Source organism: Grus americana, chromosome 16 (genome assembly GCF_028858705.1).
Source record: "Grus americana isolate bGruAme1 chromosome 16, bGruAme1.mat, whole genome shotgun sequence".
In the NCBI taxonomy this organism is placed as follows: domain Eukaryota; kingdom Metazoa; phylum Chordata; class Aves; order Gruiformes; family Gruidae; genus Grus; species Grus americana.
The window spans coordinates 15,028,283-15,055,490 of NC_072867.1; the positions used below are offsets into that span (position 1 = coordinate 15,028,283).

A 27,208-nucleotide genomic window follows, 5' to 3' on the forward strand; every position below is an offset into this window, starting at 1 on the left:
GCGCACAGTAGCTGCCACACACATTGATGCTGGAGCTATTGGCTCATCAGCTTCCCAGAGCTGACAGCTCTGTTAGCAATGCAAGGCTTCAGCTGACAAGAAAAAAAAAAATCCTAATCTACACTAACCTCAGAAAACCAAGGGAGAATAAGTAATCCTTTTTGATATTACTAAAATGAGAAAACTGACAGAGACCTCTTTCATCCATATTTAAGGTGGCAGTCCTCTTCTCCTCTCTCATTGGGGGCAGTCTTGAAACAACATTTAACCTGCAGATCACCTTGATATCTTGCTTTATGTGGCACCATAGCAAATTATTACTCTTCATGGAATAAAAATACACAAAGTTTACAGTTATCATGACTCAGCCTAATATAGTAACCAGTAGAACGTTTGGTATTTGGTGTTCCTGGCAGAGAACAGACAAACTTCCCCTCTCAAAAAACAAGCACGAGTACTGTCTTAGAAAAAAAGAATCATAACCAGCCAACACAGTCACATGGAATGCAGATCTCCTCTGTGGCAGAGTGGTGAAGAGGGAATATATAACATTTGTTAGAAGTATTTCCTGGGAAGAACTATCCCTTAACTTGACACATGTTATTTGCTCTCAGACATAACCTACTTTTTCTAGAGGATAAATATCATTAGCCCAAGTACAAACATAAAAATAAAATTTAACTGAGCAGCGTGAGAGAAAAAACACACGTGTGTCTGCGCAATCCGTCCATGCTAGGTCTTCCAAGCTGTCCTTCTGCTTATTCCTTTTCTAGAAAGTTTGGGGAGGGCGGGGGTGTGTGTTGGTGGTGGGTTTTTTTTCTTTAAAGATAAATTTGAAATACATCTGTATAGGTGAAAAGACTGGTTAGTTCTGTGCCCACCGTTTCCCTACTCGATTTTATACTGTTGTCTGCCTGAATAAACAGAGTTAAATCAAAGGAGGCTGTAAAAAACCCATTAAAGAAATTGGACAGGAAAGCTAGAACAATAGCCTAGATAAGGAGCATCCCTTCAAAGACAATAGTCAGGTTTGTGGTTGCAGAGAGAGATTTCTCAGCTCCTCTTACAGAACTGTTTAGCCGGGTCAAGGAATTTTATTGCAGATTTGTGGAGTGGCGGGGGTCTTGGGGTGGTTTTGGTTTTTGTGGGGTTTTGTTTTGAATAAACAAGGTAAGTCAATTACCAAAACACACCCATGCGCAAAACAAAACAAACTTTTCATAGAAAGATAAACGGGGTACGCAAGATAAGAGCTATCTGAAGCACGGTAGTGGAAAAAGGATAAGTAGATGCAAAGACTCACAGAGACGGAAAAAACTGTTCCCATCTGTTCCCTCCAACTCAAACTGTAAATAAACCTCTAGATGAGTAATGCTAGCTCCAGGATAATGCACATTAAACTTGGGTGCAGAATATTCAGTCCTTTTATTTCCTACCTTGGCCCTGTTCATCTTCCACATTTAGGTAAAAAATGCATGGCATTTATTTTGAAGACACTGCATCCAAATCACAAACCAGGAGACACGATCCAGCTGAAAAGCTTTGGCAATGAATGACCAGTGCCTGTTGGACCCGCTACAGCAACCACGGTGGATCTGCATGGGACTGCAACCCAAGACCCGGTGGGAAAGAGCAAATGGAGGAATTCATCTCCTGAGAACATATGGGGATGCACAACATGAGATCCCCAGGAGAAACAGCGATGTGACTAGCCTTGTAACCATGGCACCAGGGTTATTTTAAAACAAGATGCAAGGAAGAATGCCAAAGAATTTTTGTTTTTTTCCAAATCTAGTCAAGCTTCTTTGAATAACTGGCTACTACATTTCTGCTTTCTGCAAATACCGCAATGTGTATCCTTACCAATAGTAGGAATCAGAGTACACTGTGGCAGTAAAGTGCTGGCTGACAGCATCAACAAAGGTCTATATATGCAGTTTTGCTCAGTTCCAAGCAAAAACCTTCTATGGTTTCAGCTTTAAAGACAGGGCCAACATTGCTCTATAAAGCCTAAATCTATTGAAGACTTCCAATCATTCAGACAATATATCCGTCTCCAGCTGCAATGAAGTACTTTGCATGTGACAACACACCTACCTTGAAAGCATTTAAGAAAATAATCACTTATTTCCTTGATACTGCAATGTGAGGTGCTACTGTACAACATGGTATAGTAAAGGCTTTTCTATTGCTGTACATATACAGACTTATACATGTACATATACACTTATACATAGTGCTCTAAAGGGGAAAAAAGAATTAAGAATTACACTAAATTGTATATACCAATATAAAAAAAATTATACTTACAGAATTATAGCATTTAATATAGAATTATAGAAAAGTTATACAAAATTTTGATTATAAGAATTAAAATGTAAAAAAAAAAACCCCAAACGAAAAAAACTAGTTGCATTTGCCAGCAAGCAAGCCCAATTTCTCAAAGAAACAGGAAAAAAAAAAAGTTTATTAGAAAGTTTCTAAAAGTTATACAGAAAAATGGGGCATCACTACCACAAAGACAGTCTTCCATGACCTTCATTCACGCTAAGGCAGGTCACTAAATAATAGAGCAGAGAAAAGAACTGCAAGACCTTTTTTTAGTCAGTTATCACACTCAATATAGTCAAGCTGTAAAACATAAAATGATAATATGCCAGAGAATCTAGGTTAGGCTATGGTCATTGTGGGGTGAAGAAATTTGCTTGGAATTCACTAGTGTTATGTCAAACACATGGGAAAAATTATTAAATTCCATTGATCAAATTACAACTAAGCTTACATCAATTTGCTGCAATGTGAAGTAGCAAAATGAGTTTGTAAACCCGAAGCAGTGAAAAACTTCCTGATGAAAGCACATTGGGATGAGCAAGTCAAACTGTGAGAACCTTGGTAGAGCTGCACTTCCAAGATAAGTAGAAGTAGGAAACAAATAAACCACTGTAATCCAGGAAAAAAAAAAAGCAATGGTCTAAAAAGTGAGATTACTATTTAAACAGTGTTCATCAAAACATACAGATCTCTGAAAAGAGGATAGCCACTGTCTGCAACTTTGTCAGTAAACCAGTATCACTCACTCAGGCCAGCTGAGCAGAGTTAAAAGGTGAACAACAATTGCTCTGTCTCCCCCTCTGCCTGAGCACTGATTTACGGTGACTCTTTAAAAGCATCACTTGGGTATTTCTGTATTTGTCACATAGACCAGGCATTTTCAGAACCATTCAAACCACAGCATCCATAATATGCAACACTTGAAAAAGCAAAAACATCCAGACAAACAAATGACAACTTTGAAAAACCTAGGATCTATTAACCAGAATCTCCTTTCTCAAAATTTAGAGGAACCGTTTCCAGATGGCAAAAGCAATGGTATTTAATTGATTTGTTCACCCATTCAAGGCCAGACAGAACCATCTGATCATCTCCTCTGGCTCTCCTGAAACAGGTCATTACACTTCATCCATTTACATCTGTAATTAACCCTGTAACTGTACTAAACTAAGCTGTATGTGTTGATGGAGCTGATATCCATCAGAAAACATGCTTCCGCTGACAGTCTATTTTCATAGTTAATCACTCCATTGTTAGAAACATATTTAAATTTGAAATAAAACAAATTTGACTGTGGCTTCTAGCCACTGACTCTCATTATGCTTTTATTTGGAAGATTACAGAGCTCTTCAGCAACTGGCATTCACTGTGCAGGAACGCACATGTTTTAAGCAAGACACCTTAATTTTTCTCTTTGTAAATTAAACCGATTGAGTCCTTCAAATCTTTCGTTGCAAGATACTTTCTCTTCTTGAGTCATTTTGCAGCTGTGTTCCGAATTCTCATCAATGTTTCCAATGGGCTTTACAAATAACTAAGAACTATATACAGTATTCGAGTACTGACCACAAGCATGGTCAGCACTGCTTAGAGCACCATGGATTTTCATTAGCCCTTTTGCCACATCAACCCACTAACTCCTCTTCGGCACCTTCTGCTCCTACATCTTCCTCAGTCACTACTCTCTCCAGCAAACAACTGCCCACAGCTGTTACACAGCTTGTGCGCTCACTCTTGAGCTTGTAAACTCTGCCACTAAATGTAAAATGCAACCACCAGCTTGGCCTGCTGGGGATGAAATGACAAGTCCCTCTGGACTGCTCCGTGCATATTGTTATTTACCCCTCTGACTGCCCACAGGTTTCATCAGGAATGATTTAAAATTACTTCCAGAGCAGGGATTAAAGCATGAATAGTATTAGCACTAGATTAGCTCAAAGAAAAGCCACGCTAGTGACCACATCCAACGGTGGTACCAAGCAAGCCACTTTTTTTGGGGGGGGGTGGGGGTTGCCATCCATTGCTCAGTTCTTAAATATATCAATAAAGTCCAATGCTAATTTTGAAGTTAGACTGTTAGATAGTATTCAAACTTTTAAAAAATATCCCACCACAGACCACAAAGTATCTTTGAGTTTTATTAAATCTAGTTTCAAAGAAGGAAGCAAAAGGTGTTTGACAAAACTGCCATGTTTTATTTTATCAACATCTGGTTCCTCTGTCAGTTTTTGCCTGTCTTTTTTTGCCTACTATTAGACAGTCTAGCTTCAACTCTTCCAAATTATCCTATTTCCTTTCAGAAATATGTGCATAATGTCTGACATCTTGATCAAGGCATGTCTGGAAGAGTGCTAGAGTATCTACTAAACTTTAAACCTGCCTCCCTAATTCAGATTTTTCAAACCAGCAATTCTGTGAATTAACGATGTCAGTTTTCCTGTGGCATTGGATATTATGGTCAAGTGACTTTGCTACCTAAAATCGCAAGTGTGACTACAGCTATTTCTATTGATGAGAGCAGTATCTAGACAAGACCTTGATCACGTGGGTTCTCTGATGTGCAAAAATCTGTGAAGGCAAAATGTAGCTTTTCCAAAATCGATACTATAGATTATCTACCCTCTATTTCCATGAAACTTCTAAGAACTTATCTTTGAAACCTCTGCATTTCTACCCAATTTGGTTACAGTTCACTAGCAAGTTCAACAATCTAGGCTAAAGTGGGCAAAAGAACTAATGTGCAACAAGACACTCACACAGACAGTGCTCACACAACCCGTCACTTCCAGAAGAAAATAGTTTCATAATTAAAAATGATCTGCTATTGAGGTTCAACTCATCCAATCAACTCATTCAGTCACAAAGGAAGCGATACAAAACCTTAACAGCAATTCCATACTATGAAAGCCACATATGAATTTGTCACCACCAAAAAAAGGCAAAGGCGAGGACTAAAATAAGTAAATAAATAAATTGTTCTTTCGCCCATCCTGTGTTGAGATGAGGACAACATGTTCCTGGATATCGCTACCCTTGGGAAGGCAGGGGGAGGGAAGGGAGACAGGGAGTCCACACACACACACAAAAAAAATAAATCAGTCCTGCATGAACAAACTATTAATAAAGCGTGTGGAGAAGTCACCTATCGCTGCCATTATATCCCAGTAACTCACATGCAATTTTAAGTTAAATAAGGAGTTGGCAAAACAAAATGACTCACAATTAGACACAGCTCACACCTTGCTGCAATAAGATAAATTTAACATCAGACAGGTAACAGTATATCCTGAAAAATGATTAATTAAATGTAACATTAAGAGAAAGCCACAGTTTGCACAGAGAAAATTACCAAGATGATAGATTACAGACAAAGCCTTTGGGTACCCTCTATCCTTCAGCTATATTCTCATACACATATTTCATGCTGTGGCAACCACTTCACAAACTAATCTACATTATACTTTACAGTATCCAAAATACTATGTCTAAATATACATACATAAATATAAGAATTATTTTCATCCTTGGCAAAGCCATTAAAATACCTTACAGTCAACTCAGCTTAAGGATGAAGCAAAAGCACGACTGAGCAGTTAAGCATTGACATACATTTGCAGTCACAGTAAGCGAGGCTCAGGAGGGGACAGCCCCAGTAGAGCACACAACAATAGCTCGTTCTCAACTTCCAAATTTTTCTTCCTTTTCTATCCTCATGTTTTGTGGCAAGATATTTTTACATTGCTTTAACAATGCCAATGATTACTTGTTTTTCTAACAGTTAAATACTTACTATTATAGGTTTTTAAATAGACTAAATTCAGAAGTGCATTTTCTATTCAGAATGTTACAGAAAATAGAAAATTTGAAAATACCACATGGACAAGGCAGGATTACTTCTAAAGGGAGAAACTTCTCTCTACACGTGAAGTTTCTTTTCCCCTTCATTGCTTTTAAGAGTCCTGGAATTTAATCAGTTGACAGACTTACATCATGTTTACTTGAAGATAGGTTACATGGGTGGAAACAAATCTGACAATAATCTCCTATCAGTCTCTGCCTATTACATCACTAGAGAATGTACTAAGAAATAACGAAGCAAGAAATAACTTAGAGTGAGCAGTGTAAAACAGACAAGAAGAAATTAGATGTTACTTATGCATAGAGAATAACTTTGCAAAAAGGCCACATCGACATATGCCTGTAAATCTAGTTTGCAACCTTTTGTGAACATATGGATGGAGGCCCAAGTTAGAGCTTTACAGCTCAGCTCCAGAAGCATCAGATTTGGCAGACCATGATGAAGCTGTAACTGGTTAAATGAATGAAAGCACTTTAATCCCTTGAGAAGGCTAAGGCCCCTTAGGTTGATAAGATTTATTTATTTATTTAAAACACAGCATCTGGTCCCTCCAAGAAAAAAGCCTAAGATGCTCTCAAAGCTGCTTCAACCTTTGGTAGGTGCAACAGTTGTCACACCAAGAAGGTTTCTCCCTTTTATTTCAACAAGTTGGGTTTGGTTGGCTGGTTAGTTCAGGGGGTTTGTTTGTTTGTTTGTTTTTTAAATGAACTTTGCATTGGGCTCTTAAGAAACCATAAGTGTTTGCAATATCAGGGCAAACAGGTTCTCTGGCAGCAACTCAAACAGGAAACAGAAACTGGCTTAGCCTGAAAGTAATTTGGTTTCTTGAATTAGTTTTCAGCTATTCTTTCTCCATCAGGTTTAGCACCTAGAGATAACACTTCCACTGGCACAAGGAGGGATCACTTTTTGCATAGGAATTCTTATTCATACAAGGTTCAGAATGCTGAAACTGTAGCCTAATTTTCAGCAGGCAAATCAACTACAGTTGTGTTTCAGACCTTGCACAGTCTCATTAGCCCAGAAAATACTGGACCAGTGCAATGAAGGAAGTGCAGATTTCCACATCAACATTTCCTACTTTACAGCAGTCCCCAAATATGAATGAGATCAGGCTGCCCGGACTTAACATCCTCTATCTAACAACTAAATTATACCCAGATTACATACTTCAGATGTTAAGAATGGAAATTATGGTTAATACAGAGCTATTTGAATTACTCCTTGCATTAATAATTTTTTCTTTGGTTTAGCTATATTTTTTTCCAGTAAAAGTTATACATCAATGCAACAAACAAAAAGTTGAATAATAAGGAATTACATATTTAAAAGAATTGTGGTTTCTGATATGTACTTTATCTCCCTATATTTTCAACATTTCTACATATTAACATCAAGTATTTCCAAATACTTGTTAGTGAAAGGAAAATTACTGCTCAGCTTCAAGTCAACTAGGCAATTAAGTACATGCTTGCTGAATATGGCTCAGATATACCGGGATTTGAGGAAGACAGACTTCTTACCAGAGATTTCCAAGATAGCAGAAGGCTTGTGTGCCATTTGTAACCTAATCGTCTTTCAGAAGGAGTAAACTACCAAAATCTAAGGGATCTCTCCTTTTGCACTGGAACATTCGTTTTGGGGTATAATACTTCAGCTCGTGTATTCACTTCACTTAGTTTGATTTTCTTTTGATGTGCTTTGACTCCTCCAGAATGTCAAGGAAGAAAGCTTCTAAGAATACAGGACAATGTGAATTTCTCCATGACAATTATATTTCCCCTACGGACATTGATGTCTACCACGAGCTATTTTTTTGATGTTTACATCTCGATTAAATGGCCTGGAACATCTCTTCTTCAAATTGAGGAGGGGGGGAAAAAAAAAAAAGGAAAACAGTTGCAGCTGACTGTTGCAGCAAATTTACTAGAAGTATTTTTTTCTGCAGGCATCCACAGGAATACAACTCGGCTGACATATCACATACCTTGAAGCACTCTCTGTCTGTTTTGATGTTAGTGAAAAGTTTTTTTTATATACAAGATCTTTTGGAAAAAGATGTTTTCTGCCCCCTGAAAAAGCAAGCGTGCTTGCTTTTGCATCTTTTAATCTCCACATCTGTTGCATTGTTCAGCACAACGTAACATGAGGTACTCTAAGCAAGCCTGCATTTGAGAATGTATAGGTGATCACCTCACAACTCTACTTGTTTTTTGCAGTGGAATTTCTTTTCTTTGACAAGCATCTGAACGAGTGTCTCAAATTCTTGGTTTGTATGTAACCGCTATTCTTCCTAATATTGTCTGAATTAAGGAAAGATCCTGTAGGGCACCTGCTGTCATATCCAAATAAATCAGGGATACATACATTGGAAGCTTCCTTTATTACTAAGTCTATATATTTTTTAAAGACATCAGTTCTCCCATAGAAGTTTGGGAGGATTCTACATATGGGACCATGGAGCGTTAGGTAATTCTAACTTTAAGCGCACAAAAGACTGGTGAAACAACTAGAGATCAAAGAAATAAGAAAAAAGCTTAAGACATTTTTTCTATCCACACAAAACAATACAGACCATGCACTACAGCTTTAATCACCTTGTCAAGATTCCTCTGCACATACAGCCTTTAATCAAACTACCTCACTCCAACACCACAGGCTATGAACACCTCATGCAGTAGCTTGCTGTGACAGAATGCAGAAGCAACTGTGAAGAGTTTACAGCTTCTTTTCATAAAGGAATAGTACTAGAACATCTTAGTAGGAACTGAAATACGTTCCAACAAAACTTAGCTGCTGGGAAACATCAGTGTGTCAAGGCTAAAATGCTTTGAACCCAATATTTCAGGTTCAATGAACCTGTGTCAAATTTACATCAGAGTAATGCAAAAAATGAAGCTGAGTTGAGATATGAATTGGTAAATGCATTTCTCTGGCACTTAAACAGTTGTCAGAATGGTCTCTTGTTTCTTGATAACCCAGATGGGGCAGGAAAAAAAGCTGTATGATTTTGCCTTTTTTTTATTGAAGGCATCATCTAAAACCAGCCAGCTGCCAACAAAAAAAAAAAAAAACCAGACTGATTCAAGGTAACTCCTATTAAGTACATTTTTAAATCAAAGTTAGAGGAAAAAATTCAACAGATTTAAATACTCCAGTGTAACACTCCACACCCTAAGATCACACACCAAGATCAACAAAGCTCAGCCACATCTGAAGTCAATTCTAGAACGTAATCTTAGTTGACGAGCTATGTCTTACCCATCTATGAATTTGCCCTTAAGGACATACTTTTCCAGTTAAGTATTTTAATAAGACTCCCAAATGAGCTTTTGTCTATCATGAATTCATTGTTCTGCTGAACAACAATTCTACACTGCTAGAGGCTCACCGTTTTCTTCTCAGCAGTTGTTTTCCCCATATATCCATAATCATCACAGCATTGCTATTACTAAGAACCTTCACAGAGCATCCAACAGCAGTCAGTCCAAGCTGCAAGAAGTGATGAATGTGGGCAGCATTTAGTTGCTAGAGTTTTGCAATGGTACGGTCAGACTGAAGCGTATCTCAGGCCTGTGACACTACATTGTCACTTAGAGGGGAAATTCTGTGCTGAGGTGGGACTTACAAATTCCATCAAGCCGCTCATCCTCTTGCGTAACATATCACTGAAAAGTTACTGCTGTCAGTATAAATAAAAAACAAATGACATGGAGCAGTCCCATTGCATTTGTACCTGCGAAGGAGATGGAATGGCTATGCAAGGTACAGTGACAGGCAGGTCTTTCACAACAACCGGTGCTAACTGTAGGCTCTGAGGACAGTTTCCAGCAATTACTCCATAACAGCTCAGTTCTACAGTCCATAGTGCTGGACAGGAGTTCAGTGGCAGAGGAAAAAAAAATATTAACAGATGAATGGATTATTTGGCCAATTTTAGTATTATTTGCACTAACCTGGCAATTTAAGATATTTACATCTGAACTATTATTAGGCATACTCTAATATAATATAGTCATATTATCAGCACAGTCTGGGATCTACTACAAAAAATAGCATGGGACCCAAAAGGGTTAAGAACCAGCAGACAAGAATCCTGTCCATTTAACATTCATATGCCTGTGCATACGCTGTCTTATACTGGCATATAAATTACAGATATGCATCACTGACATGCTGTGCTAGGAATCGCCCCAAAACCTCAAACTACAATTTGATGATTCAACAGGAAGACTTAAGGCAGACAGAGGAAGTAGGAAGGATGAAAATACCGAGTTTAATCTGTTCTACTTAACAAACAGGATTTGGGACCTTATTACTATCAAACTGTGGCAGTTAAGATATGCTGCTGCTTTAATTTGCACTAACAAGACACAGGAAAGTTAGAGCGATGCCTTCACAGGCATCAAGAGAATTTTCCCGCACAAAGAGGACATCCCAGAAGATCTCTCAGAGATCCTTGAGAGAAAGGCAAACAAGTGGTTAAAAAAGCAATGCTGATTGGAAGACAAGAGGGCTGTAGTCTGACAGAAATAGCTAGGGCTAAATGGTAAATCTTTGTTTCCATTGCCACTCCAGGAAAACACATCTCAGCCCAAGTTTAGCTGTCAGCCAAACCCTGCCCTCACTTCACCTTAGTATCCTTCGCACTTTCTTCAACTTGGCCCTATGTTTTAAGCTCTCTTTACACAGAAAGAGTCAAATCTTTTCTTAAAAAAAAAAAAAAATTTAAATATCATTTCACCTTCACTACAGTATCATTATTTGGTGGGGCAGGGTGGGATAAACAATAAAATCAATGAGATTTTTCTGCACAAGGTTCTTATGGTAAATCCAGAAATGCTTTTTATGCCGGGGCATTTGTTTCTGTCCTTGTTTTTATCTAATGGAAAATTTAAAAAAAATATTGCAAACAAAACCAGATTGTATCAAAATAACAGTAAGACAATTCTTTGGCTTGATGACACATGCAAATAATTCAAACCTAAAATCAGATCTCTTATGGTGATTGTAGATCCGGTGGACATACAAGTATCATTCTGGTTATATTTGAAGGCTACATACATAGTCTTTAAATAGAGAACACAACATGAACAATGTATCACCAGCTTTCTAATACCTTTTCAAGCAACAGCTAGTGTCTCAAGGAAAAATTTTACCACTTTTCTTAGTGGGTATACATCAAATCAGTTATCAAAAGTGAACCATGCTCTATTACATTGATCCAGATATAAAAAGTATACAACATAATTATTTTAAAAAAATGTTTAAACTAACAAAACTTAACTCCTTTTTAAAAGAGTGAAATGATACATCAGCAGAAGCATTTATGGTTTTGAATTTAGGAAGGGCAGCCAACTAACATGGCACATCACCAACAGAACACGTAACTCCTGGGTGATCAGGGGCATTATGTGACTACTTCTGTTGCTGCCCATCACCACTCAGGGGAACAATTAATTATTGAACTGTTAGCTTTCTAAAGACACAGCCCTGAACAGGGCAAAAGAGCTGCATGGAAAACTCACATGCTCAGTTTTTATTTAGCATGACTAGTTCTGGAAGTCATGGAAAGATAAGCTACAAATATGTTGGGGAAGATCAAATGGTTTGGTTTTTTTTTTAAACACTAGCAAAACATAATAGATTAAAAACTGCCAAACTACGACGACATTCAATGAATCGAAAGCTAGAGCATAAATTCACATTACTTTAACCAAGGAAACAGTAGAAAAGTTTAGAATATTATCAGAAGTTACAATTTGTCAATCAATCAAAAGCAGACACAGAGGCTGCATGGGAATCTTACCAGAACTCGATCACCAATTTTGAGCTCCCTTTCTCCTTTCTTTAGCGATCCGGCTTCAGAGAGATTTGATATAGATTCACTTGCAGTTTTTGAAAGATTGCTGATCTGAGAAGGAGTTGAATGTTCCTTAGCAGCAAGCGGTGAAGTTTTTTGTGGAATTCCTGAAGGGGGAAGCGCAGCAGCAGAGGAAGACACCATACTAGCAGCAGATGTGGAAGTTGGTGATGTAGCTCTAGAAGCATGAGCTGTCTGTGTACCATTGGCTTCATCTTCTGTCAGCACTTTTCTTGTCAATTTTGATGGTCTTGTAAATATTCCCCTCAAGGGTTCACACTGGAAATAGCGAACTCCAGCCACAGAGCCATCATTCTTACCAATTGGTTCATCTAGAACAATCCCTGCCCACTGTCCTGGAGCAAACTGTGTTTCACCAAGGAACTGAATAAAGCCAGGTTTATTTCCATTGACCCAAACACGCTCCCCAACTCTGAAATCATCCACAAACTCTTCATGTGCATCTGCAGTGGTTGTGCTTGAGGCCTTTTCACTGGAAGCTGCTTTTTCTGCTGGAGCTAGAATCAAGCACAACAAGAAAGCAACAGGAATCAAATACACTAATATTCCAGAGTGCATCATTACTTAGTTTCAATGTAACAAGCATTTGGAAAACCATGATTTCTGAAAGGAAGAGCACAATTCCAAGTTTTCTTACTTATGAAAACACTGTAATCTCTGGAATACAATAATTCAAAATCTAAGGACAGAGACACTGAATGAATTTAACGTAGGTTTTGGTAAATATCTTGTAAAGATTACAAGTCTTACCTCAAAAACTACCCAATCATTCAAGGAAAACTACTTGATCACATCCGATTAGTAACTTCCGACTTTTTGCATGTTGTACACATCATTTTTGTTAGATCAGAAATACAACCAAAACAGTAAAAATAGTGTATACTCATAGCTTTCAATGTACTTTTCTCTAAAAGCCAAATAAGGAAAAAGTTAAGATATTTAAATATTCCTTACCAGCTGTAACAGATGCAGGTGCTTTCAGCAATGTACTGCCATGCTTGATGGTCTTTGAAGGAGCCTTAAGTCCACTTGGTTTTAACATACTCATCTTTTTGCAATACCAGCGTTAATCCTCTTTGTCTGTAGCAACTATCTTTTTCCAAACATGGATAAAATATTTTACTCAAGTTTTTCCAACTCTGGAATAAACCTGTATGTAAAAATATTAGACGTGAAACAAAAATCAGTATTTTAACTCCTGCAGAAGACATTTATGTATATACACATAGTCTATGTACAAAATGCATGATAAAAGATGCTTTACAATAACAACCAGAAGCATTTCCAACTCCCCATCTTTTGAAGCCCATTTCCTATTAAAAGACACCAAGTCTGAACCTAAAACATCAAAATAACTCACTTCACGGAATGCTGCTGTATTCATCTTGAGCTTTAAACTAAAAGGCTATTTTAAGAAAGAAAAACAAAGCCCTTAACAACATTACTAACATTACACATAGATACAACCACTCTGCGCACCCTACTGTTTTCAGTCATATTTTTCAAGTGTTGCAATATCCCAGCAAAACCAACTTGAGAGCAGAGAACTGCAAGTGAAATCAAGAGAACCAAGAATTTCAGGGTAAGAAGAATAAAGTTTTTAAGAGAGATTAGAACTGAAAAACTAAACTTGATCAACAGAGTTAGATGATGACAGCTAAAAAGTAAACATCCACCTCAGCTGTATGTGATTTTTCAGATCACAAGATACACTGGCTCGCAGTCCCCAACACAGTGCCCCAGCTACGCTCCTCTGGAAAGAGGAGGAGGGACTCTTCCCTACGTTGCTAGGATAGGGCGCTGCTCTGACTTGGAAGCCAGCTATAAGCTTTTCAGGGAACTATGTCATGAGGGTTTTGCCACAGAAGGCATCTTCCTTCTGGTTACAAAAGCTTTAGAAAGGCTTTTTCATCTATAATGAAAAGTCTATTTTTTTTTTTTTTTTCTAGAATAAGAATTCAAAGCCAAAGCATAAGGTGGCAGGTCTACCCTCATCTTCAGAAACATAAACTGTTCTGCATGCACACAGCTTGGCTATTTGGTGAGCTTTATACATAAGGCACTGACAGAACAGCTATACCCTCCTAAAAAACAAAACACAAAAAACCAACCGAGCACGCACCTAAACAAACACCCTTAAAAAAAAAAAAAAAAAAAAAAAAAAGGGAAACATAGACATGTAGCAATAGCCTGTTTGCTTAACTGTTTGCTCAGAACATGCCAAACAAGAACTGTAAAGCAGGTCTCAGTCCCGCTGGTTACTCAGCATTTTGGCACCAATCAGTACAAATGCAGAGAGGCAGAACGGTGGCCAGTTGCAAACATCCCAAACCATTACTAGCTGTGCCCTGGTGCGCGTACTGGGCATGCAGGATGTTTAACGGCAAGAGAAACACTACTGAAGGAGAGATTGCTATGCTATAGGAAGGAAAACCAAAGAGACAAGCCAGCTGTGTCTTTTACCTGCCAGTAGAAAGTTTACCCCCTGTGTATTATTAATAGGCAGCACATTAGTGTTCCTAAAAATCAATTCCTAGAATCATAGAATGGTTTCGGTTGGAAAAAAAGAGAAATTATCAGGTACACTGCTTTATGAACCTAAATAGCCAGTGAAACATTGATTCTGCTATTTCAAGATCGGCCATAACAAATTAAAGCCATTTTATAAGGAGTTTGAAAAACTGCTATACTTTAAAAAGCATTAATTGCCACCTTGGCTGTATGGTGTTTATCTACAGTTTAAGTTATGCTCCATGAAAACTCTGAAGTAGCACTGTTAAGATTTCTGAACATTTTTTCTAGTGTTGCCAGAAGTACGTCACCCACCCATTGCAGAGTTATGACTACTGAAGAGAAAAATTTCTCCATTGTTTTTGCAAGACATATGCCAATTTACCATTAATTTTTAAGTGGGAGTTTTCATGTTCATGAACATAAAAACAGAGTTAGCTTTCTAAAAAATCAAAGCAGAAGGACAGGCATGAAATATGACCAAACCATGAAAGAACTGGGAGGCACACAGTTATGCAGAAAAACTAGAGGATCACATAAGATGTCATTTTGGACACAGCAGGAACACTGGTATGGGTTTTTTTTTTTCCCCTCTCACTACATACCTGCCCTCCCTGCTAAATCTGAATGCATTGTATTTCACCATATTTTGTTTTAGAAATCTTCCGAAACCGTGCTTTGCTCTTACACGCCAAGGATTTGAAAAGCCTTCCTTTTCTCTCTCATACACATGCTACCTACCTGTTCCTCCTCACGCTGCAGCCCTATTTCCCTCCCCTCCAATGCCAGGATCTCCATGCATGCCTCCATTACTTTCCTCAACCCATCGGAATCCATGAAACAGAGTATCATGTATAGTTATACATGATAAAGAAGGATTTGGTACAAACACAGAAATGTGAGAACCATCAAGGTCAGTTCTTTTTAGTTCACAGTCTTCTCTGTTAGTGCCAAACACCAGATTTATGGAAATTCAACAACCTCAAGACAAGTCCTCCTTAAGAAAGACTGCCTCCTAAAACCAGGAAGCTAGAAGCTGTCTTACAGTATTCTGCCATTATTTTCCATATACTACCTCTTTTTTCCCCCCCGAAAGAGCATTCCAGCACCACACAGGTAGTAACCATCTATATTGTGCAAGAATAGGTATATTAAAAGAAAGCAAACACTAAATTACCCCCCAAAATGACATTTTGCCAGTTTCAAGTAATTATTTATTAATAGATGTTTAACAAACCTCTGCTCAAGAGAAAGTTACAATGTTCCAATATTGTATTTCTTGGCTGGGGTACTCATTCATATTTTAATCTTGCTCTCCACAGTCATAGCTTATATATTTGCTGTGTCATTTGCTTTTCTCAACATACAGGCCTTCAACTAGGCCAGAAGTAACACAATCCCTTGTGCCCTGGTGTCAGAGTTACTGAAACTGTAGCTTAATACAAAAACCTGCTAAAATACAGGCAATGTATTTTGGTAAATTGCTGCCTTATTGCAATAGTGAAAATGCAACTTTCAGTCTTCGAAAGAGACAGGACCCTCATTGTAGCATTTCCCAACAGAACTCATAAAACACTGAAAGCACATAAATTTGCAGCAAGTGATTTAAGCATTAAACACTCCAGCATTTCCTAACAGGCTCCAGATGTCAATTATCTCATTTTAGTTCTTGTAAGAGAGAGCAGCTAGCTACTTGTCTCGATTTGTTCTCTTGCCTTCCTTCAATCTGTCTCAGCTCTCCTGAAAAAGAATCTCTATAACCAATAGGCAATAACATTAACTGTAATTTTCTCAAAAGGTTGTATCAGGAAGCTAAGGAAATGCCCAGAAAGACTCCGATACACTACTTAAGAGTTCAGAAAGTCACAAAAAAGGAGATTTTAAACACAAGCTTTACGCTTGTGCCATTACTAGGAAACACATGATTTCATACAATATGAAAATGCATTGCACTCGAATGAATTGCAATTTTTTTGTGTGTTGACTACTGAATATTTTTAAATGCAGACATGAATCCCTGCATTCAAACTGTCAAAAAAGGAATTCCTATAATAAAAAGACATCGGCTGTCCACCACTGTTTCTTTCAAGACTGTATTTCAAGACTAGTATTCCAAAAAGAAGTAAAACACAATTAAATAAGAGAACAGGAGAAAAAGTTAAAGCCTCAGCTCACTCCACTTACAAACCCTATAATCACGACAAGAATATAACAGTACCAATAGTTCTTAAAGCTTCATGACAAACATGCTACCACCACTCCCCTCTCCTTCCTCAGGACAGGTAGTGCCATAATTAAAACGTTTCATCTGACAAAACATTTGAAACAATGACTTGACAATTTAAGGAAGAAACGTTTGCTAACATCACTACTCGCAGCTACTATGGAACAGATGCAGTGTTTCCATGGAGAAAAGCAAGTTGTCTGTCCATTTGGTATGGAAACAAAGAGGACGTTCTAGAACAGAGCAGGATCGTGTTTGAATTGACTCAAAACAGACTGCATAATCTCTGTCTCCTGCATGCAGACACATGCAGTCTGACTCTCTGCAGTGTACTTTGAGGCTGGAACACTACTCGCGTGGTTTATTTGTATAATAAAGTAAAACGATTATTTTAATTGATGATCATGCGCTATCGGTCATGCACAAGTTCTTCAAATTAGAAAGTTTAATTTTAAACTTAGTTAACACCATTAAGAGACTAAATACTGTTAGAAAATGCCTTTCAATGCCGACATATTTCTAAGCTCAAAAAAGAGACCGCTTCAATTTGTTAATTCTGCTAAGCATACCAGTGCTTTGCAAAATACATACAAACATTAGGACTAACAGATAGAGAGTAAATATTCTAAAAGGATTGTGTAGAATAGATACCTCTGCTGAAAATCTCAGAGAGATCTGTAACCAGAGATCATACGCAATCCCTGTGGCAGTCAGCTAGCAGGTATCTAGAAAACAAATTCTGACCATACCATGAACACGTACAAAATGAATCAGAAAATCCCTTCTGCAGAAAAGCGATATGGAAAATATATTTCAAAGACCACCACAATCCAGTAACTTCACTTTCCTGAGAGAAAAACAAACTCACCACATGACGCACTACGTTTGAAATAACAGCCTGAACAGCATTTCTTAAATAACTGTTTCGTACTCCTGATGTTCATACCACTATTGCCAAGCTTTCAACAGCTCATGAATCATTCCTCAAATATCCTGACAATGGTTTACAGAACGTAACTTGGAATTTTGAACCTGGAAAGTTTTCTCTTTTGGTCCATGAGTTACTCAAAGAGCTCAGATCATTCGCAGTTACAAATGCTTACAACTCCTAAAATTACTGCAATCTTAAAACATTAAAGGGTATAAGCATCTTCTGTACGATTCAGATCTAATTCTTACCACAGCTCTAAAAGCTATATTTGCTGTCTCCTGGGCTGGTATAACATTTCTGTAAAAGTGAGTATGCGTATTTCCAAAAGCACTTAAAAGAATGCCTTTAATTGAATGTATAGGCTTTTGAAATTCATACACAATTCGAAAATACAACCACATTTCTGCTTTGAACAAAATAAATGCCTTTGCATTGCACTGCTATTTGCTTCTTGCTACCTCTTTAAGACTATTTCTCTCTGTGCAAGAATGTGCCAGATCACAAAGACCAACTTCTGGAAGTTGGATAGGAATGAGATTAATTTATCCACAGCAGGTCCACAAACTGACCAGCCTGGGACATGCCCACCAACATCCTTACCGAAACAATTTTGGATGACGTAGACATAGCAGAGGGATAAATTGCAAAAAGCAGATAGCCTCACACTCCCTCCCTAAATAGTGTTTCCTATTGCCACCACCTTGTTTTGTTTCCAAGGAGGAATACAGGTATAGTCCCCTACTACCGCATACTATGCAGCCAGATTTCTCCTGCTCTGGAAAATTGCAATGTCAGCACACCCAGTGCGGGAGAGATGAGCCGCACCCTGGAACAATAGTCTTTCCTCTGCCACGTTCTGGGTCTATTGGAGATATTTCATATTGGACAACCAAAAAGACTGAATCACCATTTTGCAAATGTTGGATTACATTTACAATTAAATAATTCCACAGCATCCACTGTAAATGCCATGCTAAGCTTCAAAGTCAGTTCTCTAACAATTACAAGTAGTTAAACCAAAAAGATGGATTTGGAAGCCTTCATGCATTAACTTTTCACAGTAACTTCTCTTGTAACGATGCAGCACGCTTTGTATTCCTAGCTATTTACTGCTAAAACACAACCATTTTGGAGCTGTGAATTCACATCAAGGTCTCTTTGCATTTAGCTACTGAAGCCAATTACTGAAATGGTAAATGAACTTCTCTCTGAATCTAACGCTCCTGACTTAGTGCAAATTCAGCACATTTTGTCAGCTCCAAAGCATTTACTGAATGAGTAGCAAGTTCAGACTGAAACAAGCCAGAAAGCACCGTAGGCATTTGATAACAAAGCAAGTCACAAACAGCAAATTATTATATACTGACGTAACAGCCTCTGCAGTAGTCACTGTTAAACCAAATCGATTATCTGAATGTTGCTCAAGAATTTACCTGTACTGTTTGGTGATTAGAGACTGTGGGATTACAGAGGCATCTTCAAGTATAATTTAAGTTGAAACAAATCCAATTTAAGAAAGAATTTATATATAAAACAGAAAATACACATAATTAAGAATTTAAGATTTCAACAGAATAAAGGTTGGCATTTTGGAGTCTACATTCGATTACTCATTCAACACACAGCAATTAGAAGAAAGGGAGCATTTAAAAACATGACTTGAGTTTTATTTTGTCTCCCTGAAACCATGGATTTTTATGTCAATTAATCAAGTAATATGATGATCTGAATATATTCTTCAGGTACATCACTATCATAAGAAAAGACACCAAAATAATATGCATCATCTAATTCAATGTTTATCATGCTAAGTACTATCAGATCATATTTATTTAGCTTAGTAGATGCTCTGCTTACTGCCAGCATCAAAATATATGGGCTGGTATGTGTCTATCAAATCAGTGTTTTGTACCTTGCTTTTAAAGGTAGAAAAAAATTCTGCATTTAAAACACAGCTGATCAGGTAGGAAAAAAAAAATAAAAGGAATCCAGACCTTTCTCTCAGATCTGTTGTTTGCAGATACTGGTATAGGAAATAAAATTTTAGTACGAAAATAAGCAAGAACGTCCCCTAGTTTATATAGGATCATTCTTAGGACATTCTACTTCAGCTCCTTCCAGCCCAATCCAATATAACCATCATACGAATTCCAGGGAGGTATACCCTTCACAAAGACAAACACTCATCCTATGCGAATCACAAAGCCTCAGTTTCTCATAGTGTGTTCTTAACATAAATATGAATTCTATAAAGAACAGATTCTTGAAGAAGTGCATCTCTGTTTATTCTAACTAGGCAAAACTATTAAACTAATGGAATGAAAGCAATGCTTTGCTCTTCTAACATGCCTTCAAAATCGCTACCAGGATTACTCCAGGAAATGACTGTTAGATGCAAGTTTTAGTATCTTTAGTCTAACTCAGAATACAGTTTACTTTTGCTATTATAAAAATACAAAACGAAAAGCTTGTTATAAGTTGGGAAGTGTGCCCACTGGTATGACACAGCTCTTTTGACAGTGTCATTGATTTGATGAACCGAACTTGAAACAAAGAGTGGCTGACAAATTACTCAAACTGAATCATATCTATACGATCACTAGCAGAGATCCTGAAAAAAATCTTTCAACTCTATTTTAGAGGGCATCTGTTTGGATAAACATTACTTAGTCTGAAGCAACTAGTATACTCATTAAAACAAAGACGCCCAGAGGATATTCAAAACAGTCTCAACACTGCAATGCAAACACTATGCCTTGTCATCACTCATCCCACTACCAAGCACCATCACATCACAGCATAAGGACATCCCCAGAAATAGCTACTGGTTTTCTGTAACTTCAAAGGGTGAATCTCTGTTTCCTTAAGAACTCAGAAGACCCTCCTACTTCCTTGCACACTTAGAGGGACTGGGGAAGAACAAAATTTGTTGTTTGGGAATCAATCCAAATGCCCCACAGTGCTGTCCCTCATTAAGGACACAGCTAATCTAGAGCTCAACCAGCAACTTTAGATTTGTTTCTTAACTGAGATAGATAGTAGACGCTCTATTTCCATATCATGGAGATGACACACTGTTTTCCATGTGAGTTCATAGATCCATAGCATATTCAGGACCAAAGACTTTTTAAATTATCTTTCAACATCAGGGGTTTTACGGCAGCGAGGCCTGCAGACAAATCTGTATTTCTCCTTTGATTTTGAACCTGCTGGGTAGTTTCAACTAAATAAAATAAAAGGCAGGAGATTTCTAAAATCAAATACTGTATTCTTACAAGTTTCACAGAAGTAGGCCAAGCGGTAGGAGGGAGACTTGTGTTCCAAGTTTCTCCTGAGTTTCTCCCAATGACTTTATATCAGACCAATTTCTGAAGCAAAATAGAAAAACCAAAGTATTGCCATCAATACACTTGGTAGCAGCAGGTAGGTTATCAGTATGTTTGGAGATAACATAAAATTTGAATATAATATAGTTAGGAAGGCAATCATTACAAGATGCAAATCCACTGAAAATTTGAGGGTTTTAGTGACATTGCTAAGTTGATAAATAAGACACATAGCTATTTTCCTACCTTGGAAAGTGCAGGATATTCACTGCAAACTGGATAAACAGGATTCTACCTGCATATGCTTGGGAAAGGGAAAAGGCAGGGTAAATTCCTATAACTAAGAAACTATAGCAAGAACAAGATAAATCAGATCAAAGATAGTAAGAGGCTTAGAACCTCAAACCATCAGTCAGATATTACAGCAATGCTATGAGAAAGATAATTCATTAAAGCTTCTGCTCTGCTTATGGATTTTAATTCTGCATCAAGGACATTTTAAGTCACCTCATCTTACCATTCTGTACCTTGCTATGGTCACTCAGACTCCTAAACGCCTTGAGATCCTCACTAAAAAAAATACCTCTGAAACAAAGAATTAGACTACTGAATATGAAGCACAAATAAGAGAGGATGTCTGTAACTGTAAGAAATTATTTTGGGCTAGCAATATTTTGAGTATTTTTTTTCTCAATCTATGTTGCTATTTCTAAACACAGTCTGTTCAATTTTTTAAAAAGATTTCCATCTTTAATTAATAAGGAAGAGCTGATAACTTAAAAAGCTTAAAAAAAACCCCACAGAAAATATGATGCAAACTAACACTTCAAGTTGCCGCTGTACACATGCATTATAAAAATGTCACTGCTATAGTCTATTAAAAGATCAGAAAGCACATGATCCTCCTAAGCACACATCATTCTCTACAGAATGAGTCAAGGATTGAGAAGTCGACAAAGCTTTCACCCAAGAAAGTAAACAATTGCCACCTCTTCTGGTAAATCCACTACCAATACTTACTACTTTTCCTACATTTTTCCAAGGGAATTCTTGCCTTTCCCAAAAGCCCTCCATTTTGATAACAAGAAGAGTAATTTGTTTGATTGCCCACACTGACTACTTCTGATGAGAATGCACTTCAACCATCTCAGTAAGGGTGTTCAGTCCATAATAACAATTGATTTTGGAATAGTAGAGCATCAAGTTTAAGTTATTCGGGATCTAAAGTTTAAATGAAAGTTTGAGAAGGAAAATATCATCTCCTGTCAGCCTCAAAACCAAATGCATATAACCAGAGACACAAGGCTTCTCTCTAACACAATTAAAACTGAAGCAGCTGAAACAAAGATGCTGCTTTTTATAGTAAGAATTTAATTTTGATAGACTTGGGTGAAACTGTAACTGTTTCACACTCTTTGAAAACATCAAGTCAGCAATCCCTTTTTAGCTCTCCATGTTCTTAGCCTTTTAAATTAGCACCATGACTGCTATACGGCTGGCATATAATAAAGTAGAAGTACAAATACAGAACTTAGACAAATATTGCTGTGATTGAGTGGATGCGGCTGCCAAGCTGAGAAGCAGAACGAGAGTGTCAGATAAGCTAACTCTATCAAATACTGAGTTTTTCTCTTTGCCTTGCAATTTCCCCTCAAAATAAGCTAAAAAAACCCACAGTAAGATTATAAAGATCAGGACAACCGAGCAGTTTTTAATGGTGTTTCTCCTTGAAACAGCAGAGTGAAGACATGTCTTATAAATTAAAAGAATGTGTGGTACTATTCACTCAAGAGTCTTCTGTCTGAGCTTGGACAAACAATTGATGAGACATTCCAGGTAGAAAATAGTTAGATGGGTGCTAAGGTAGAAACTTGTGCAGTCTGTTCTTAGATACATCTTCTAAATCCTTTCCAGCCTTTTGGAGGCCAGGAGCTAGATACCAGATTTGTAGGTATTTCTAAGGGTCAGTTGTAGCACTGTAAGTCAAGCGAGTGCAACATCACTCCGCAAAAATAAATGTGTGTAGAGGACAGACACCTGGACAAGCACAGACATATCAGTAGATGTCTGAAATCATCAGGGACCATGCTGCTGACAGAGCTGGCTTCAGTTCTGCTGGTCACGAAGAACGAAATGGTTGCTCCAGCAGAAATTGGCATCTAGCTGAGGGCAGCTGAGATTACAGCTAATGCAGTATATAATTGCCTTTCATTAAATAACAAAACACCATCCATCTGAGGCATTTCTAAACACGCCAGTCCAATAAGGATTCCAGTGCGTTACTTTTTATACGTGCCAGCAGAGCCAATAGTCCCTAAGGAATGCCAAAAGATTAAACAAGAGCTGCATTCATTCATGGTCGTTATGTTCAAACATTAGAAAACTTGCATTCAACATACGGAGTTAACATTTGACCTGAATGTTTTAGAGCGAGAAAGAAAAGCAGTTTTGAAAAATCATATTGACAAGACAGATCACTCTATTTCTTCTGAAGGAAGATCTACTTTGAAATATTCTCAGTCACTCCCAAGAAAAAGTTACAGGGCTAAAATAATAAAGGGAGGAACACTAAAGGAATTATCCAATCTGTCCAAGCTAAGTAAATAAAGGCTGTACTGGATATTCATGTTCAGAAGATGATAAACAGTTACAGCCTATAGCTCAGACAGGAAATCTACAGGAGCTATAGAAAGTCATCGCCATCAGCATATATAAGCACTGTTCCTTCCTACAGTATAATCACAGGAGGAAAGAGGGTGTTTATTTCCTACAGTACACCTCCCTGAGCAGGATACAAGACAGCTGGTCTTCTGCCCCTCACTAGAATGTTGAGATCTTCTCCTTAAAAGAAACCATACAAACTACGTAAAACTAATTTTTTCCCCTCCAAATAAAATCTCCCTCTTGATCCCTAAAGATATGGACATTTGAGGTCACATTTCCAAGCTTTTCTGCTTCAGCCAACACATCCCTCTCCCTTCAATACACAGAAAGCCTTAGAGCACTTAGGCACAGACAGAAAATCTTCTAGCACGTATAAGGACTGAACAGGAAGAGAACCCTCCAATCTCATAATTTTAAACCAAGTACTAGTAGTCCTCCGCACATTTTTCAGTCATTCTACATTCAGTATGTAAATGAAAAAGTTTAGTACCTGAACAATTATACATTCCTTAGACTAAGATACATTGCTGTTGAGGTGGAGGGGAGTTATTTACTTTCCTCCCCAGTATCTAATTTGTTATCTTGTTACATGTTGTAGCAGGTACAAATAGACACCTACTTAAAAAAAAAAAATCACTCTCTGACATTGCTAGTTTCAGAATCATATGCATATTTCTGTTCTTTAAATAAAATTCTTCACAAAGCAGCAGGCATAAAGGCATTTCCTCTTTTGTACCTCTTTCCTTTCTTCTTCCAACATATTTATACAGATATCACACGTTTTAAAATCTTTCTGCTCAAAGATCTCAAAGCAACCTGTGAACTTCCATAAAACCCTACCCAATCAGCACAGTGGGTAAGTAAGTGAAGGGGTAGGGAGGAAAGAGTCTTCATTTCACGGTCACAGAACATATCCAGTCAAAGACTAAATTTTCTTCCCCATGCTATGTTTTGGAAGAGATTTTTTTTGTGGTGTTGGCTTTTAGGGGTTTTTTTTGGGGGGTGGGTTTTTTTTATTATTTAAAACACATACACAGAGATGTTATAATGAAAGGGAAAAGTAACTCCTGATTTTAATGCAGCAGGAGCCACATTAACATAAGAGTAACAGAAACAATTACCTTGTGCCCCACGACAGCTGAGGCACAGAAAAGAGAACACTGAATTGCCTTAGGTAGCAGCACTAGTGATATAGCGGAAAGCAGGAGGGGCCCAGAGCACAGCCTCTGCCAGGGATCCCGCAGGTCTAACCTTGGCTATGAACATGGCAGTGAACTCTGGCTGAGACACTTGGATCCATGGGGCAAAACAAGAGCAGCTCACCTGCAGATCAGTAGCTTTGAAAACAACACAGGCATAGACAGCAGATATAAAACAAACCAAAAAAATGACAAGGTAAATTATAAGCTAGGTCACTAACAATATCAGCGTATAAGTGTGGGATGCTGAGAACTGCAGGTCAGGATTTACCATGAAATACTCGGACCCCTTCCCCCAGAACCATCCACTCAAACCACCAATACTAACACAGTGCTACATCTTCCAAGGGCAAGACTCGAGCAGAGAGTCCATTCAAGACCCTCCTATCCCTACCTGCTCCTCACGACCCATAAAAGCACCCAAGGGCCCTATGGTGGGAGACGAGAGCGGGGAGGCCCCCAGCCCACCTGGGACGCTGCTCCCCGCACCCTGCCGAGTTCACAGAGTGCAGCTGCGCCGGGAGCCAGGCGGGCAGCCAGCCCCGTCCAACCGGGGGCACGGTGGCGGCGGGAGAGGGGGAGGAAGCCATACAAGAACGAAATGAACCCGGCAAGCCCAAGCACACGGCTCGGGAACCAGCCAAACCGGCTGCTGTCACGGCGGACCTGGCAGGCCGGCGGGGAAGCGCAGGCACGTGTGGCGGAGGCTAACAGCTCCCCGGGGGAGGGTGGACGCCCGCCCCGGCTCCCAGGGCCTCGCCCCACCCAGCCCAGCATCGCCCCTCCGGCGCTGCCCACCGCCCTACGCCCCACTGTGGGCCCCACACAGGGTCCGGCCACCCCACGCGGGTCCCTCAGCGCAAGGTCCTGCACCGCCACACAGCCACCGCCGCCCTCCGTTCCCCTCACAGCCCACTCTCCCAAGCGCCTCACCGCCGGCCGCGCCGCCTCCGCGTCGCCTCGCTTCCTCACCGCCCGCCGCCTCCGCCCCACAGTCCGGCGCGAGCCCGAGCGCGGGCACAGCGCGGCGCCCGCCGAGGCACCCGGACGGGAAGCAGAGGCCCCACGGCGGGAGGCGGCCGGCAGTTCCCTCCCCCGCCGCCCTCACACGGCGCCGTCGCCCTCCCCGCGCGGGCCCCAACGGCGGCCTCACCGCTGCCGCCCTCGGCTCCGCGCCGCCGCCTTCCCCGGCCGCCGCCAGCACCGGGCGCAGCTCCTGCCGCCGCCGCCACCTCCCCCTCTGCAGCGGCGGCACCTCCCCGGCTCGCAGGGGGCGGGGCGGGGCGGGGCGGGCGGACAACGTCTGCGCCTGGCCGGGTCCGCGGCACCGCGAGGCGGAGACTGCAGCAGCGGGAACGGCGCCTCCCTCCGCGCCCCTTCCTCGCTCGCCCGCGTTCTGTCTTCGCCCCCTCCGCGCCTCCTTTTCCCTTTGTCTCCCCCTGCTTTGTTCGCCCCGGGGCAGCCCGCGGGGGGTGCCCGCCGCCGGGCTGAGGGGGAAGGAGCGGCTCTCCTCCGCCCTCGGTCTAACCCTTCCTTCCCGGGTGGCCGGCTGGTCCTGGGGGAACCGCCCGTCCCGGCAGCCTGCGGGGATGCTGGTGGAGAGGGGATTTGGCTCGGTGAGGAGGGGTCCGTCCTCATCCCCGCAGCGGGGCCCGAGCACCCGTAGCGCTGACCCCGCAAGGAAGGCGCTGCGGCAGCAGGCAGGCGTGAACGGGAGGGGGGGAGAGGGTGGGGAGAAGAGACAGGGCAGTATGAAGCACATAGCTCTTAATGGATGAATAACTTTACTGTCTGCTTCTTTTCTCCATTTTCCTTTTGTCCTGATGCCCAGAAATTTATCATTCCTTCTCTAAAGTACTGAATATTTTAATTTTCATTGTGTCTGTGAAGCAATACATTGGAACCTGGCATTATCCCATTGCTAAAGTTTAAACAGCTGTGGCAGTAGCTCCAACGCCAACAATTTAATACCAATTTTCAAGGCTGAATCAAACAGCCCTGCTTCACTTCTTTACCTCTCATAAATAGGCAACAGAACCCAGCCAGAGCTGGCCTGTAACTGCTGAATTCATCACAAAGCAAACCTCAGTCTGCAGTCTCATAGATCATTTAGTTTCTGCATGATGCTATTCAAACAAAAGGGTGATGAGGAAGCACTTCCATTGCTGGAGACTGATTGCAATTTGTGTTTCATTTTGGCTTCATTCTTTGGCACTAATCCAGCATGGTAAAGCACAAAATGGTGTGACGCAGTCCCCCAAATAATAGGTTTCAACTAG

The 27,208-nt window shown here is 39.7% G+C and overlaps 1 protein-coding gene across 10 annotated transcripts in view; it reads right to left on the reverse strand.

Moving 5' to 3' along the window:
* Positions 1-26,216, reverse strand: part of CLIP1 (CAP-Gly domain containing linker protein 1) — a 72,519-nt gene extending 46,303 nt beyond the window's left edge. For 2 of the 10 annotated variants that reach the window (XM_054844551.1, XM_054844544.1), the window contains exons 1-3: positions 26,083-26,216; positions 13,029-13,224; positions 12,000-12,571 (exon numbers count right to left, since the gene is read on the reverse strand). In XM_054844551.1, coding sequence (XP_054700526.1) covers positions 12,000-12,571; positions 13,029-13,122 — 666 coding nt within the window. In that variant the 5' untranslated portion in view covers positions 13,123-13,224; positions 26,083-26,216. The other 8 variants (XM_054844552.1, XM_054844553.1, XM_054844548.1 and 5 more) reach the window with 7 other exon arrangements.
* Positions 26,217-27,208: the final 992 nt, after the last annotated feature.